The sequence below is a fragment of the Anticarsia gemmatalis genome, chromosome 1 (genome assembly GCF_050436995.1).
Source record: "Anticarsia gemmatalis isolate Benzon Research Colony breed Stoneville strain chromosome 1, ilAntGemm2 primary, whole genome shotgun sequence".
Lineage (NCBI taxonomy): Eukaryota > Metazoa > Arthropoda > Insecta > Lepidoptera > Erebidae > Anticarsia > Anticarsia gemmatalis.
In genome coordinates this window covers 12,227,007-12,239,156 of record NC_134745.1, presented here as the reverse complement: position 1 = coordinate 12,239,156, position 12,150 = coordinate 12,227,007, and the positions used below count along the sequence as shown (strand labels likewise).

Below are 12,150 nucleotides of genomic sequence, written 5' to 3'. Positions count from 1 at the left end.
TAGATATTTTATATAAAACCTTACCAACTCTACGTTTGAAGCTTATGAAATGTAATTTCGTACTTTTGAGAGTTTCCGAACTTCGTATATTGCGATATTGAAGTTAAATATAGATATTAGAAACAAATTATTAACTAGGTATTACTTATTGTAGAAACATAAAATTGAGGAATTTACTTATTAGTTATTTTTTACAAGTATAAATGAAAACGAAAGAGGAATTCATCTACCTATATCGCCTAACATCGCTAAAAAACCGTTGCTTTTACAATATTGTTTTTTAACTACGGACCACCCATTTTGCCCGACTCAGAAATCGAACCCGAAACTTCGTAGTTAGGCTCTATACACTACCGCCCAGACCACCAAGGCATTCGGAGCTATTTCTGCATAATATTATGTAAATATAATAAAAATGTATGTTTGTTACATATATATTCTTGAACCAGTCCGCAATTAATTAGAATAATCCGTGTCTCTGCCAAGTTTGCATCTAAAATCTGGATTATAAATTGCAAAAGTTCCCACACTTGTGGCTAATACAGTAGAGAGAGTGGAATACTATGCATAAAGTATATTAATAGCGTGCATTTACGTTCCATTTATAATGATAATACTTAGAAATTCTAGTCGGACTTCGTACATAAACTACAGAGTGACGTGTTGCAGTACGAACACTCCGACCACAGATTATACGTGTAGGTAGAGGCTTCTCTCCATAGGCGACTTACTACTTATGCATAGCCCGTGTTGCAGACAGTGCTTTGGAAATCTCATCTATGATGCGAAATAATGCAAGATAAAGCGGTTTTATATTAATTTCTAAGGGTTAGTTATTTGTAGGAGGCTCTCATGGTCTGTGTCTACTTTTATGGGAAAAGGATGTAATTGTAACCATTTTCTGTCATTTTAGTATTTTGAATAAGTTGTAGACATGTAGAATTATTATTATGTCTGATAACTGAAATAACGAAATTTAAAACGTACAAAAAAATCTGTGGAAATTCTAGTTAAAAATGTTATGCACTGCCCTAAGTTAATCTACCTAATTCCAATGCACGGTATTAGTTCTAGTATCCAAACTAATCCAAAGTTAGTTCGAGTCGATCCTAAACTTCACTAGAATCTCTCTTCATCTCTCTACGTTAAGGTGACTTGTTTAATCCTACTTAAGTACATACATATTATGCTGTTCGTTATCTACACAGCTTATACTGACACTAGACAGACAGGCTTACGAATATAAAACATTTATATTTTTATGAAACGTTGGATAGATGTGTCGCCATTTTATCAGCGAAAATATTTCATGAATTTAATAAACGTTCACAGTTTTACGTAACTTCGTAACGTGTCTGTTTCGTCTCTCCGAGTATATTTCATTTTGTCAGAAAACTGACGTCGACAAACATTGTTTTAAGCGTTGATCGAGAGGGATAGTGTCGGGACAATTTCTTTGGATTGCTTCCAACGAGAAGGGTCTCAATGTAAACATAAAAAAAAATACACTTCAATTCAGTTTTACTCGTATTGTGTAAACAAGAACTCGCATTTGGATACGAGTCAACGACCTCACGAAATGAGATGTTGCTCTTGATATTATAATTACTTTTCCATAATTAATGGAGATTTATGTGGCCTATTTCTTACCGAGTAATTACAGCTGTACGGAGAAAGGAGGTTTCTCCTAGTCGACCTGATTTCGAAGCATGTGACGTAAGATTTTCGAAAAGAAATGGCTTTAAGTAAGAGCAATTAAAAGTTGAAATCCTTTGATACTTTTTAGTTGTTCGTGAAGGTTTTAATTAAAGTGGCGATGATGAGGCAAGTTGGTTGCGCGCCAGCTTAACGAGGGGATGTAGGGCGATCATACACTGACGTATGAAGGACGGATAAAGGGTAGTAGAGACTGAGCTCAAAGCGCAAAGGAATGTAAAAGGCGGTCGTTAATACCTATACTTATAGCAAGTAGTATTTAAGCAAAAAAGTAATTACAAAGACATGTAATCAATATTGTTTATTTACCTTATTTATTTCGAACTACCAGTATTTTCGTTATCTTGCATAAAGACTTTGAAAACAAATGTATTCTCTGTTTAGCTGACTTCTGGATAACGCATAGACGACACAAAAAAAAAAACAAATGAAATACCAGAATAACTTTAAGTGCAATTCATGTAGCTTTTAGTTAAAAAGTATTATATGTATTACCTAAGTTCTTCAATTAACAATGATATAACGCATAGATGACACAAAAAAACAAATGAAAGAGTACCAGAATAACTTTAAGTGCGATTCATGTAGTTTTTAGATAAATTTTATTATATATCCTAAGTTCTTCAATTAACTTCGATTCTCCACACCTCAGTTTTACTGAACGACGCTCCTAAGTACGCAGGTGGGCGCCAGGTAACTTATACTTCTCAAAGTGCCATAGTTCTTGTTATAAAGGGCCAAGTTATGAGGGATACTCAACAACTTAGACGAACAAACCAACACCGCTTATTTCTTTGCCTTTAATATAGTTTTATAGCGTTTTAACTTTATTTTCTACCGGGAATATTGAAACGAGTTACAGTTGGAAAGACTAGAAATTAAATGTTGAGTTTACTTGTAAACTACTTACGTTTGTTTACCTTCTTTAGTCAGAAAAGCATGGCATGTGTGCAAAAGAATGGCATGCCCCTAGAAAAGGTAAATACATTTAAATTACTAGGTATACATATAGATACACATATAAACTGGAAAGCTCACATAGAAGACACAAAAGCTAAACTATCAAGATTTACATATGCCCTATTCCAAATAAAACGTAGTACAGATTTAAAAACAGCATTATCGGCTTACTACGCTTACGCTTATTCCTGGCTAAAATATGGAATAATACTATGGGGAAACAGTGTCAACATGCAAGAACTATTTATATTACAAAAGAAATGTATTAGAATTATAGTTAAAATAGATCAAAGAACCAGCTGCAAACCTTATTTCATAGAACATAAATTACTTACACTACCTTCAATATACATACAAGATGTTTGTTTATTTGTCTTTAAAAATATTACACACTTTACAAAAGTAAAAGATACACATAATGTAAACACCCGGCATAAAGACCGGCTATACCTACCGCCCTCTAGAATAAAAATGCTCAACCAAAGCCCTTGCTATATGGCAATTAAAATATATAATAAGTTACCATTAGAAATAAGGGAAGAAACTAAAATAGGGCCATTTTCAAAAAAGTTAAGACTATTTCTAATAGAAAAATGTTTTTATAGTATAGAGGAATATTTTGAGGAAGAAAAATAGAGAAAATTAAAGAAAAAGATCCTCATATAATAAAGTATAAATATAATATAGAAATTGATGCCTTGTACCTGAAAATTAAACATAATATGTATAAGATATAACTATAGTATTGATACAACAATATAATAGTCATAAGAAAAAATGTATAGTTTCCTACTGTAGTATAATGCAGTATATAATATTGCAAGCAACATAAATGTAAACCTAGAGTTTTAAGCTAGTCACAAACTTCTAATAAGTATATAGATATAAGATAATATAAAAATTGCATTTATAATACTTAAGAATAAATTTAGAATAATGTGTATGCTATATAAAAGCTAAAATTAAGACATAATAATAAAATAACTTACCTTACCATGCCTTGTAAAAATTGCAATGCCTAAAAAAGGCTACTAAGTTTGTCACTACCCTAATATAAGATCATTTTGTATATATAACTAAGTAAATAATTTGAATTTGAAATAGGAATAAGAAAATATGAAAATTGCAATTATAATATTTAAGCAATATAAATTTAGAATAATGTGTATATTATATAGAAGCTAGAAACTAGACATAATGTTAAAATTTAAATAACTTACCTTACTCTACCCTGTAAAAATTGCAATGCCTGAAAAAGGCTACTAAGTTTGTCACTACCCTAATATAAGATCCTTTTGTATACATATATAACTTAGTAAGCAATAAATAATTTGAATTTGAATTTGAAAAAAAGCGTTCTTATACAGGAAAGTTAGCAGATAGTATTATGCGCCAAGTATTTAAATCGTATTTCATTAAAATGTTATTTAAAATATTATCCTAGAGATAAATTACTGAGTAATTCCGTTCTGCTTTTATTTTGATTAACTTGGTATCATTGTTATTCGTCCACTTAATGATGGTCTCCTCTAGGCAAGAAAGAGGATTTCAGTTTTGAGTTCACCGTGTATTAGTGCGATTATTTATTATTATTGTACACACTGACAGCTGTAGTCAGCAATTCTTGAATTACCATACTATAACATTACACCTAGTTAAGTATTTTTTTTTGTCATTGTTTCAGGCGCAAGACTAAAAAGTTTTTGAGTCCGGAGGCCGCAGCTGCTCGACACACCATCACTAGAACTGTCAGAAACAGCGATTTTGAGGTAAAATTTAAAAAAAGCTTATTTGTATTCGTAGTCATATTTCAAACGCGCTATTCGGCATGTATTCATGCAAACTCAGTTCTCTATAATATATGGATAGCAGGAATAAGAAGTCAAACATACAAAAAATATGCTAACTCTGTTCGTGGTTGATATTCAAATGATATAAATTACATAATATTACGCGTTCCTTAACAAACGCAATAGAAGAACGGCCGGCAAGACCTTATCACTGCTATAAATTCACTTAAACATTATAAAGCACACTTTAATCTTTTGAGATGTGTTTCGTGTCAAACTTCGGGATGAATGGCTAAAAGAGCTTTTGTGTAGCGTTTTTTAATGTCGCTTGGGCTATTTCGGTTTCAGGAGGGAGCGAGGAGGCCGTTCGTTGCTGCACACTTCCACGGGAACACGTCTCACCTTAACACGGAGATACACGAACACTATAAAGGTAAAATATTTAATTTTACGGCTTTTATACGACGTTTCCAGGTACATTTGTCTTACAGGCCAGGTTTTACACGTAACTCCAGCCTTCTAGCTTTGGCATTACCTAAAATTCTGACTTTGTACATGAATTTTAACATTTCACTAAAAGCTTTAAAAAGATCTACTGGACTATTTTTGTATACGAAACGCAATCTTAATTTTTTTCTTCCTTTAAAAAAATAAAGTTATATCAAGTAACGGCCGCATATTGCATAAGTAATTTACTTAAATAAAATAATGAGATTATATTTTTTTTATACATCTTCTGTTATTCTAACTATGAAATAAACTTTCTATAAGTTTTGTATGTAGAATATCCTGTTCTTTGAAATTGTCCGAAACCTACATATTTGTTCTGAATAGATTTCAATGGCTCAGTTAAACGTATACAGCAGCGTTAGACCAAAACCAACAATTAGAAGTTGACCAGAGTGTTGACGGGTCAATTATACAAGGGTCTAATAGAAACATAAACTAAGTTATCTAGAGTCACTGATATTGCTAGCATAGTAAACAAATTAACATGGAGTTTGTTAGGAGATCTGGTCGGGAACTAATAACTTAAACTTGTAATGGTTGCTTTATCAATTTTGTAATATACTTTCAAAGGCTTTTGTTGTTTGGACGTCATTGAAACTACCAATTTGAGAAAAATATTTTAATATGTTTAATCGCCACATTCAGGGGTAAGATAGTAGAACAATCGAGTGAAATAAAAATGATTCGTGCATAGTTGATAGCTATTACAAATTGTATTACTAATTATTGAACTGGATACTTTTGAAAAAGTGAGAACCAATGTTTTTAAAGCAAGGGTTGGATCCTGAGCCCAATTTGATAACACGTTTCAGATCTTTGTAACTTTTAATAAATGTTTAAAAAACAAGCTAATACTAAGAAAAGCTTTATACGTATTTATAAGTAGTCTTATTAAACGTCTGTTTTAATCTCAACATCCAATCACCAAAATTAAACAGTAGCAAATAATTAGCTCATGATAAATTAATAAAAGCAGACCGAAATGTAAATATTTTACTAATTTCGTATTCAAATTTCTTCTTTCTTGCGATAAAAAGTTGTCTAAATATTTATGAATACGAATACAAAGTAAATGTTTGGTTTAAATGTATGTTTCTTTATTTCTATTTAAGGAATGAATTATTAAACATTCGTAAGGTGAATGTAGGAGTGGGTGAAATATGTGTTGATTTGATATTCAGAGAGTAAAGATCATTGCACACGAGGCTTTTTACCCGACAACGTGCGTTTTTGTAAGCAGGTTTTCTGCACATTTTCAGCGTGTATTAGCAGACTCTTTGGGCTTTTGTGGTTTTTAACGTATAGAATCGCGAACGGGGTCTTACTAAAGCCTTATCTCGCGTTCGTAGGTGTTGAGCTGTAGCTTGATTCTCTATCACTATCGACTACCGACAACCGGCTAGGTATCAATAAATTATGAATGAAACAACCGGCTAGTTATCGATATTTTTTTTTTATCTATTCAACGCCTCTAAAGGGCGTCGTAGGAACTATTTTGGCAGTACATTTTAAATATCAAACTCGCGATACTGGATGGTTTCGATTGTAAAGAATCGCGCTACAGGTCTGTGCAAACATTATATGCAACGATTACATCGGCGGCGGCGGCGATGCGTTTGCTAAGCGTCCAAGTTGCGTTCAACTTGCGTTGTCAAAAGCATCGTGTGTAAAGGCTCTAATGCCATCATTATACGAAGTACAAGTGACAAGAGAGAGCTCGGCACGTTTAATACACCACATTTCAAATGCTCTGACTTCGTTATTTCATGTCATATTCGGCAAATCGCGTGTAAAAGCGAGAGAGATATGATTTTGTTATTGTTTTATGTTACATACTTGATGTGTTCGTAGACTGTTTTATTTCTGCCGATACTTTTGAAGGAAAGGTAGCTTATTTAGACTGATATAGTGTTTTGAATACTTATGACGATTTACTTTGGTAACTTTTGCACTTATAAAGACTGCATAAGCGCTTATACAGCCTATCTATGCAGAAAATAACCTTTTTACAGCTGATTAACACCTTGTAATGCTAGTTGGGTATGTTTTCTTAGAAATAAATTTAATATCTAAAAAGCTCGCGATCGGTATGTAACTAAAAACAGTTTTGTAATGCAGTGAAATATAGGTCAAGGGACCTTCTCGCTAGTCGGTTTCCAGACGAAACAAATATTTTAAATGTTTACTTGTACTTTACGTTCGTTAATTACGAAAGACTACCATGTATATGTGATATATACGAGAGATATGTTTATGATCGCGATGCAGTATACTTATGAATTTTGTAGGCCAATTTTCTACAGTTGTTACTATCAAATAACGAGTTTCTGTTCTTAAAAATAGTTCCTACGATCCTCACTACAGGCGCTGACAAATTTTTTTTCAAAATTTGTCAAAAGCTGCCCAGCTTTTGACAGTCAGAAGTGAGAAATCGCTCTCTGATACCATTATTATTTGTTTATCAATGTAATTTGACTGTAACTCTTACTTTGTTCAGGTAACGGCCTAGTGCGTGTTTCCCACGGCGCGCCTCACGACGTGTGGTATCCATCACCGTGGACAGCCGCGGCGCCGCACCAGACGCGTCCCACGCTCACACGCAACGGACACGTGCACGTACACCACACTGGCATCTATCTTGTATACGTACAGGTAAATAAAAGCAAAATAAAAAAAACATTTAGGTCAAATGCTGGCACTTATGATAGTTGATGATACAGAGAGTGAATTTACCGCCAGTTCGGAAGGTAGGGCCAATGCTTAGGCCAATTCTGGCAAAATATCCATTATTGTAATTTAAGAGTGTCTTCTTTAATAGAAATTCCTGCTGCCTGTCTTGGGATTCCTTTATTACCTTATCATAATATTCACGGGATTGTATAAAATGTCATATAATTACCTCCTCTCGTTGCTTATCCTCTCATCAACAAACATAACAAACTTCAGCGTTTCGGAAACTATAGCGAAAAAACAGTGTTTAAGTCTCTCAATAAGATAAAGTAATAAAAGCGTTTCAAGACGTAAAAGTCTTACATAAAAATCAATTGATTTACAGCTTGTTTACCGTGCCTTATCGCTTCCAGAATGTCATGTTTATTCCCGATCCGAGTGGGCTGATAGTTGAATTAGTATCAAAATATTCTGTGAGTGGGCAGTATCTATTTATTGGGGCGAAAATAACTAGGTTATAAATATGATTTCATAATTGAATAGATTGCCAGCACGATTTGTTGTGTAAAAATTTTGATCACCCGATAAAAGGTATATTCTTTGTTATTACGAGATACAAAAAAAAAAAATTATATTGAAGGTTTGTTGAAATCCAGCTGTATTCGTTGCCTAAAGCTTAACACTGTTTTTTCCACAGATCTACTACCTAGACAGTCACGACATCATCTCATGGGTTCTTCACCGCACGAACCCTGAAATCGATGGCCGGGAGACAATCCTGCAGTGCGCACAATCGACTCACTCCACCGACCACTCGGAGAAACCCAACTCTTGCTTCTCTGCCGCCGCCATATTCCTTAAAGCTGGTGACAGACTAGCCGTGAGGAACACGGGAGGAGACAGACACTCATTAATGCAGCCAGAAAAGAGCTTCATCGGCCTCATCAAACTTGCTGATGCTGAAGACCCTACCGAGGAGTTGTAGACCCCCCTTTATTAAACTTGCCTATTTTTAAGGTGTATGTAACAGGTATTTTGGTCATATAGACCAGTCAGGTGCAATAGAAAACTCTGGTCTCATTTTCGCCATGACAAAGGTTGTGTCAGGAATTTAAAAGTATCAATTTTGATATATTCTTCTACACGTTGAGTACAAATTCTCAATCACCTGTTGTTTGGAACATTAAAGTTTCACCTATCTGAATAGTAATAGTTTGAATATATTTGTGAGCTTTTACAAGTATATAGGAAAGTGATAATTTTGTTATTATAGTCAAGCAAGTGCCATTGTTATGGGTTTTACGAAGCTGTTATTATAGGAACAAATTAATATTAGTTACTCTTAGAATTGGGATGTTCGTGGAAAATGAAAAACGATTTTTCAACTGGCAACATTTATTGCCTGTGTTGCCATATTGCTGTAATGGTAATCATGTTTTAGTAATATAAACATTTTGATGTATTTTTTAGAACTCGTAATTTTTTTTGGATCTATTTAATTGTGTTTTGTTGTTTTAAAACGAATGTATAATTTACGTTTATTTTAATAATATATCAATCGAAAGATCTGTTATACCATTGATATTATAAGTACCTACTAACGTTAAAACTTAAAATAATTTATTTGTACGTAAATAGGTATCCTTATTTAATATAGAAACAAAATGCAACGTTGCATTTCGATATATTCATGTTTTGTAAGTGCAAAGAATAAATCGTATTAAAAATATTTGAGTTTTATTGCGCCATATCGTTCAGAACTATAGTATAAAGCTAAAAAAAACAATTGATATTCAAAAGTGTGCTTTGTCCAAAATTTTGTCGAGTACGGGAATCTAATCTGGAACTTTGTAATCACGCCGCAGCACATTTTGTACAAATTTGATAAATTAATTTCACTGATTGCACTCTAATTATAAAACGCAATGACTATATCGATCATTGCCATTGCCAGGCCTGTAATAACAATCAGTACGATAATAAATCAGTGACCCCACAATGGGCAGCTGGCAACAGGTATGACCGTATGACTGACAAATGATATTGTCTATAATGTAGTGTGTGTAGTCTATAGTGATATTTGATATACTAAAGTGTATGCAAAACACCTTTGTGTTTGTTCGATTTGAAACTGCATTTTCTTAATACGTAACATATCTAACAATCTATACTAATATAAATGTTTGTTTGTTTGTTTGAACGCGCTAATCTCAGGAACTACTGGACCGATTTGAAAAATTCTCTCAGTGTTAGATTTATGGAGGAAGGTTATAGGCTATATATCATCACGCTACGACTAATAGGAGCAGAGTACCACTAAAAATGTTACAAAAACGGGGAAAATTTTGACCCATTCTCTCTTATGTGACGCAAGCGAAGTTGCGCGGGTCAGCTAGTAGTAAATACTGAGAGTGATTTTATTACATCGGCGGCGTTTAAATGCCGCTTTGTGGATCGCGAGATTGTTCGTTTCCTAAAATTTCAAATGCTTGAAGCGTTTACCGTCATCATTTTGCTGGAACATAACGCTTGAAAAAAACTATCTTGTTCAGAGTTTAATAAAAATGTGCAAGTTATTGTAAACTTTTTATCATCGATAAACATATTTTACTAAGTTTCATAGATAATGCTACGTTTTTCATTTCGCTTCTGGATCAAAGTTCACTATACAATCACTAAAGACGAAGCAAATAAGTAACAGAAAGGAAATCTAGAACTCAATATCTTCACTTAATGCAGAGATTGTAGAACAACAAGAAACCTATATAAATGAGAAACAATACTAGATCGAAACAAAAGATGAATAGCAAAAGTATCAGCACAATACTCATTGATTGAAAGTGAAATATCAGTGTGGGTGGTGTAAAAATACCCTTGTTTTTATACCGTAGCAGATTTCATTGATTCATTTTTAAACCTCGTTGAAAACAGGTGGATTTCCGTGCGGATTAATTTGCTTTTTGCTGTTTTTAGAAGCAAATATTAATAATGTTATATTAAATCTATACATCTCTCATGGCATTCCTAAAACTTTTCCAACCAACTTTGACAGCTAATATCAGTCAAATTGATGGTCACTATTCATTACATTGCTGCTTTGGCGTAACGTGATAGCCACTATAATCTAAGAGAGGAAACAATGTACAGCATAGTGGGTTTCATACAGTTGTCAACTGAGATACGTACTCAGCATTAAAACTGTAAAGGCACCGGTAATGGGTTTAATATCATTTTTCATTAAGTGCATCCGGAGATCAGCACGGATTAAGCCTGTAATAGCACCTGCACCTACATGGGATCTAAACTTCATTATCATCAATATACCAGCAAATATATAATACCTCGAATACATATAAACTTCGCTGTAAATGCACCGCAACAAAGTTTCACTTTGCAACACATTCTATTCACTATACAATACATGAACAAAATCTTATTCCCTTTGTTAAAGAAATAGAGATACGAGTAACAAGAAAACGCTTATTATATTGGCATTACCTTCACAATATTTGAGGAAAGCTCTTGACATTTTTATTCGCGGCACACATTGGCGTTCGTCCGTAGGCGGTACCTACTCCGGTAAAGGAATGCCGGCGTCTCGCCTCCTAATGAAATTGCCGGCACCACCGCTCTTCATCTGATTGACATTACAAGATCGCTGGCACAGATGACTGGGATATTATCAGAGCTTCCAATCCAATTACCTTATGAAGGAATGTAATTAATCAATGCAATGGACGAAAGATGCTGAATACCTTTTGATAACATAGCTTTACTTGTATTCTGTGTAATTAGGAGATTGATGAAGATTCATAAAATTAGGATATACTTACATGAAAATGAAATATTTCACATGAAATATTGCGTTTTTGGGGTAACCCATTTCAAAAACGCAATATTTCATGTAATAGGTGTCTTAATACTTATAAAAATTGTTAACGTAGCTCAAAAGTTAATATTAATCACACTTATGACCGATTTTGAGCCTTAGAGGCTCGTTGTAAACCAGATGCATTAGTAGATAGCTATTAGATACTGCCTGTTAGGTGGTCAACCATACAGGCAATGATTGAAATTTATCGCTGCTAAAATGCTTTTGTCTGCGTCTGACTTTTCTCCAATACAAACCTACCTTCGCATAGTATAATCAAATATCTTTTTTATAGGAATAAAAATAAAATGGAATATGGGTGGTTAAATTGTTCATCTTTACCTAGGTAAAATAAAATCACAAAATATTTGTGTTGACATAAAAGAATTTCCAATTGCGAAGTTTCTACGTTCACAACTTTTCGGCAGCGTAGAATCCATAAATTCAATAACATGGAACTGTCAAAGGCTTTTACGTACCCTTTCAGAGCTGTTCACATTCAATACATTGCAATAATGCCTTTGAAGCAACGCTGAACTACATGTGGCCTCTGCAGTCAAAGCGAGTGCAATGAATGACCGGTACGTACATTGCAAAGTTAGTTTACTGATCGATATTAGTAGTTACTGTGTA

General features: G+C 33.6%; 1 protein-coding gene across 1 annotated transcript in view; it reads left to right on the top strand.

The window, feature by feature from the left end:
* egr (TNF superfamily member 12 eiger) overlaps positions 1–9,367 on the top strand; it is a 66,731-nt gene extending 57,364 nt beyond the window's left edge. The window contains exons 5-8 of the mRNA XM_076120244.1: positions 4,361–4,445; positions 4,815–4,899; positions 7,474–7,628; positions 8,344–9,367. Of these exons, the coding sequence (XP_075976359.1) occupies positions 4,361–4,445; positions 4,815–4,899; positions 7,474–7,628; positions 8,344–8,631 (613 nt within the window). The 3' untranslated portion in view covers positions 8,632–9,367. The remainder of the gene's footprint in view (positions 1–4,360; positions 4,446–4,814; positions 4,900–7,473; positions 7,629–8,343) is intronic.
* Positions 9,368–12,150: the final 2,783 nt, after the last annotated feature.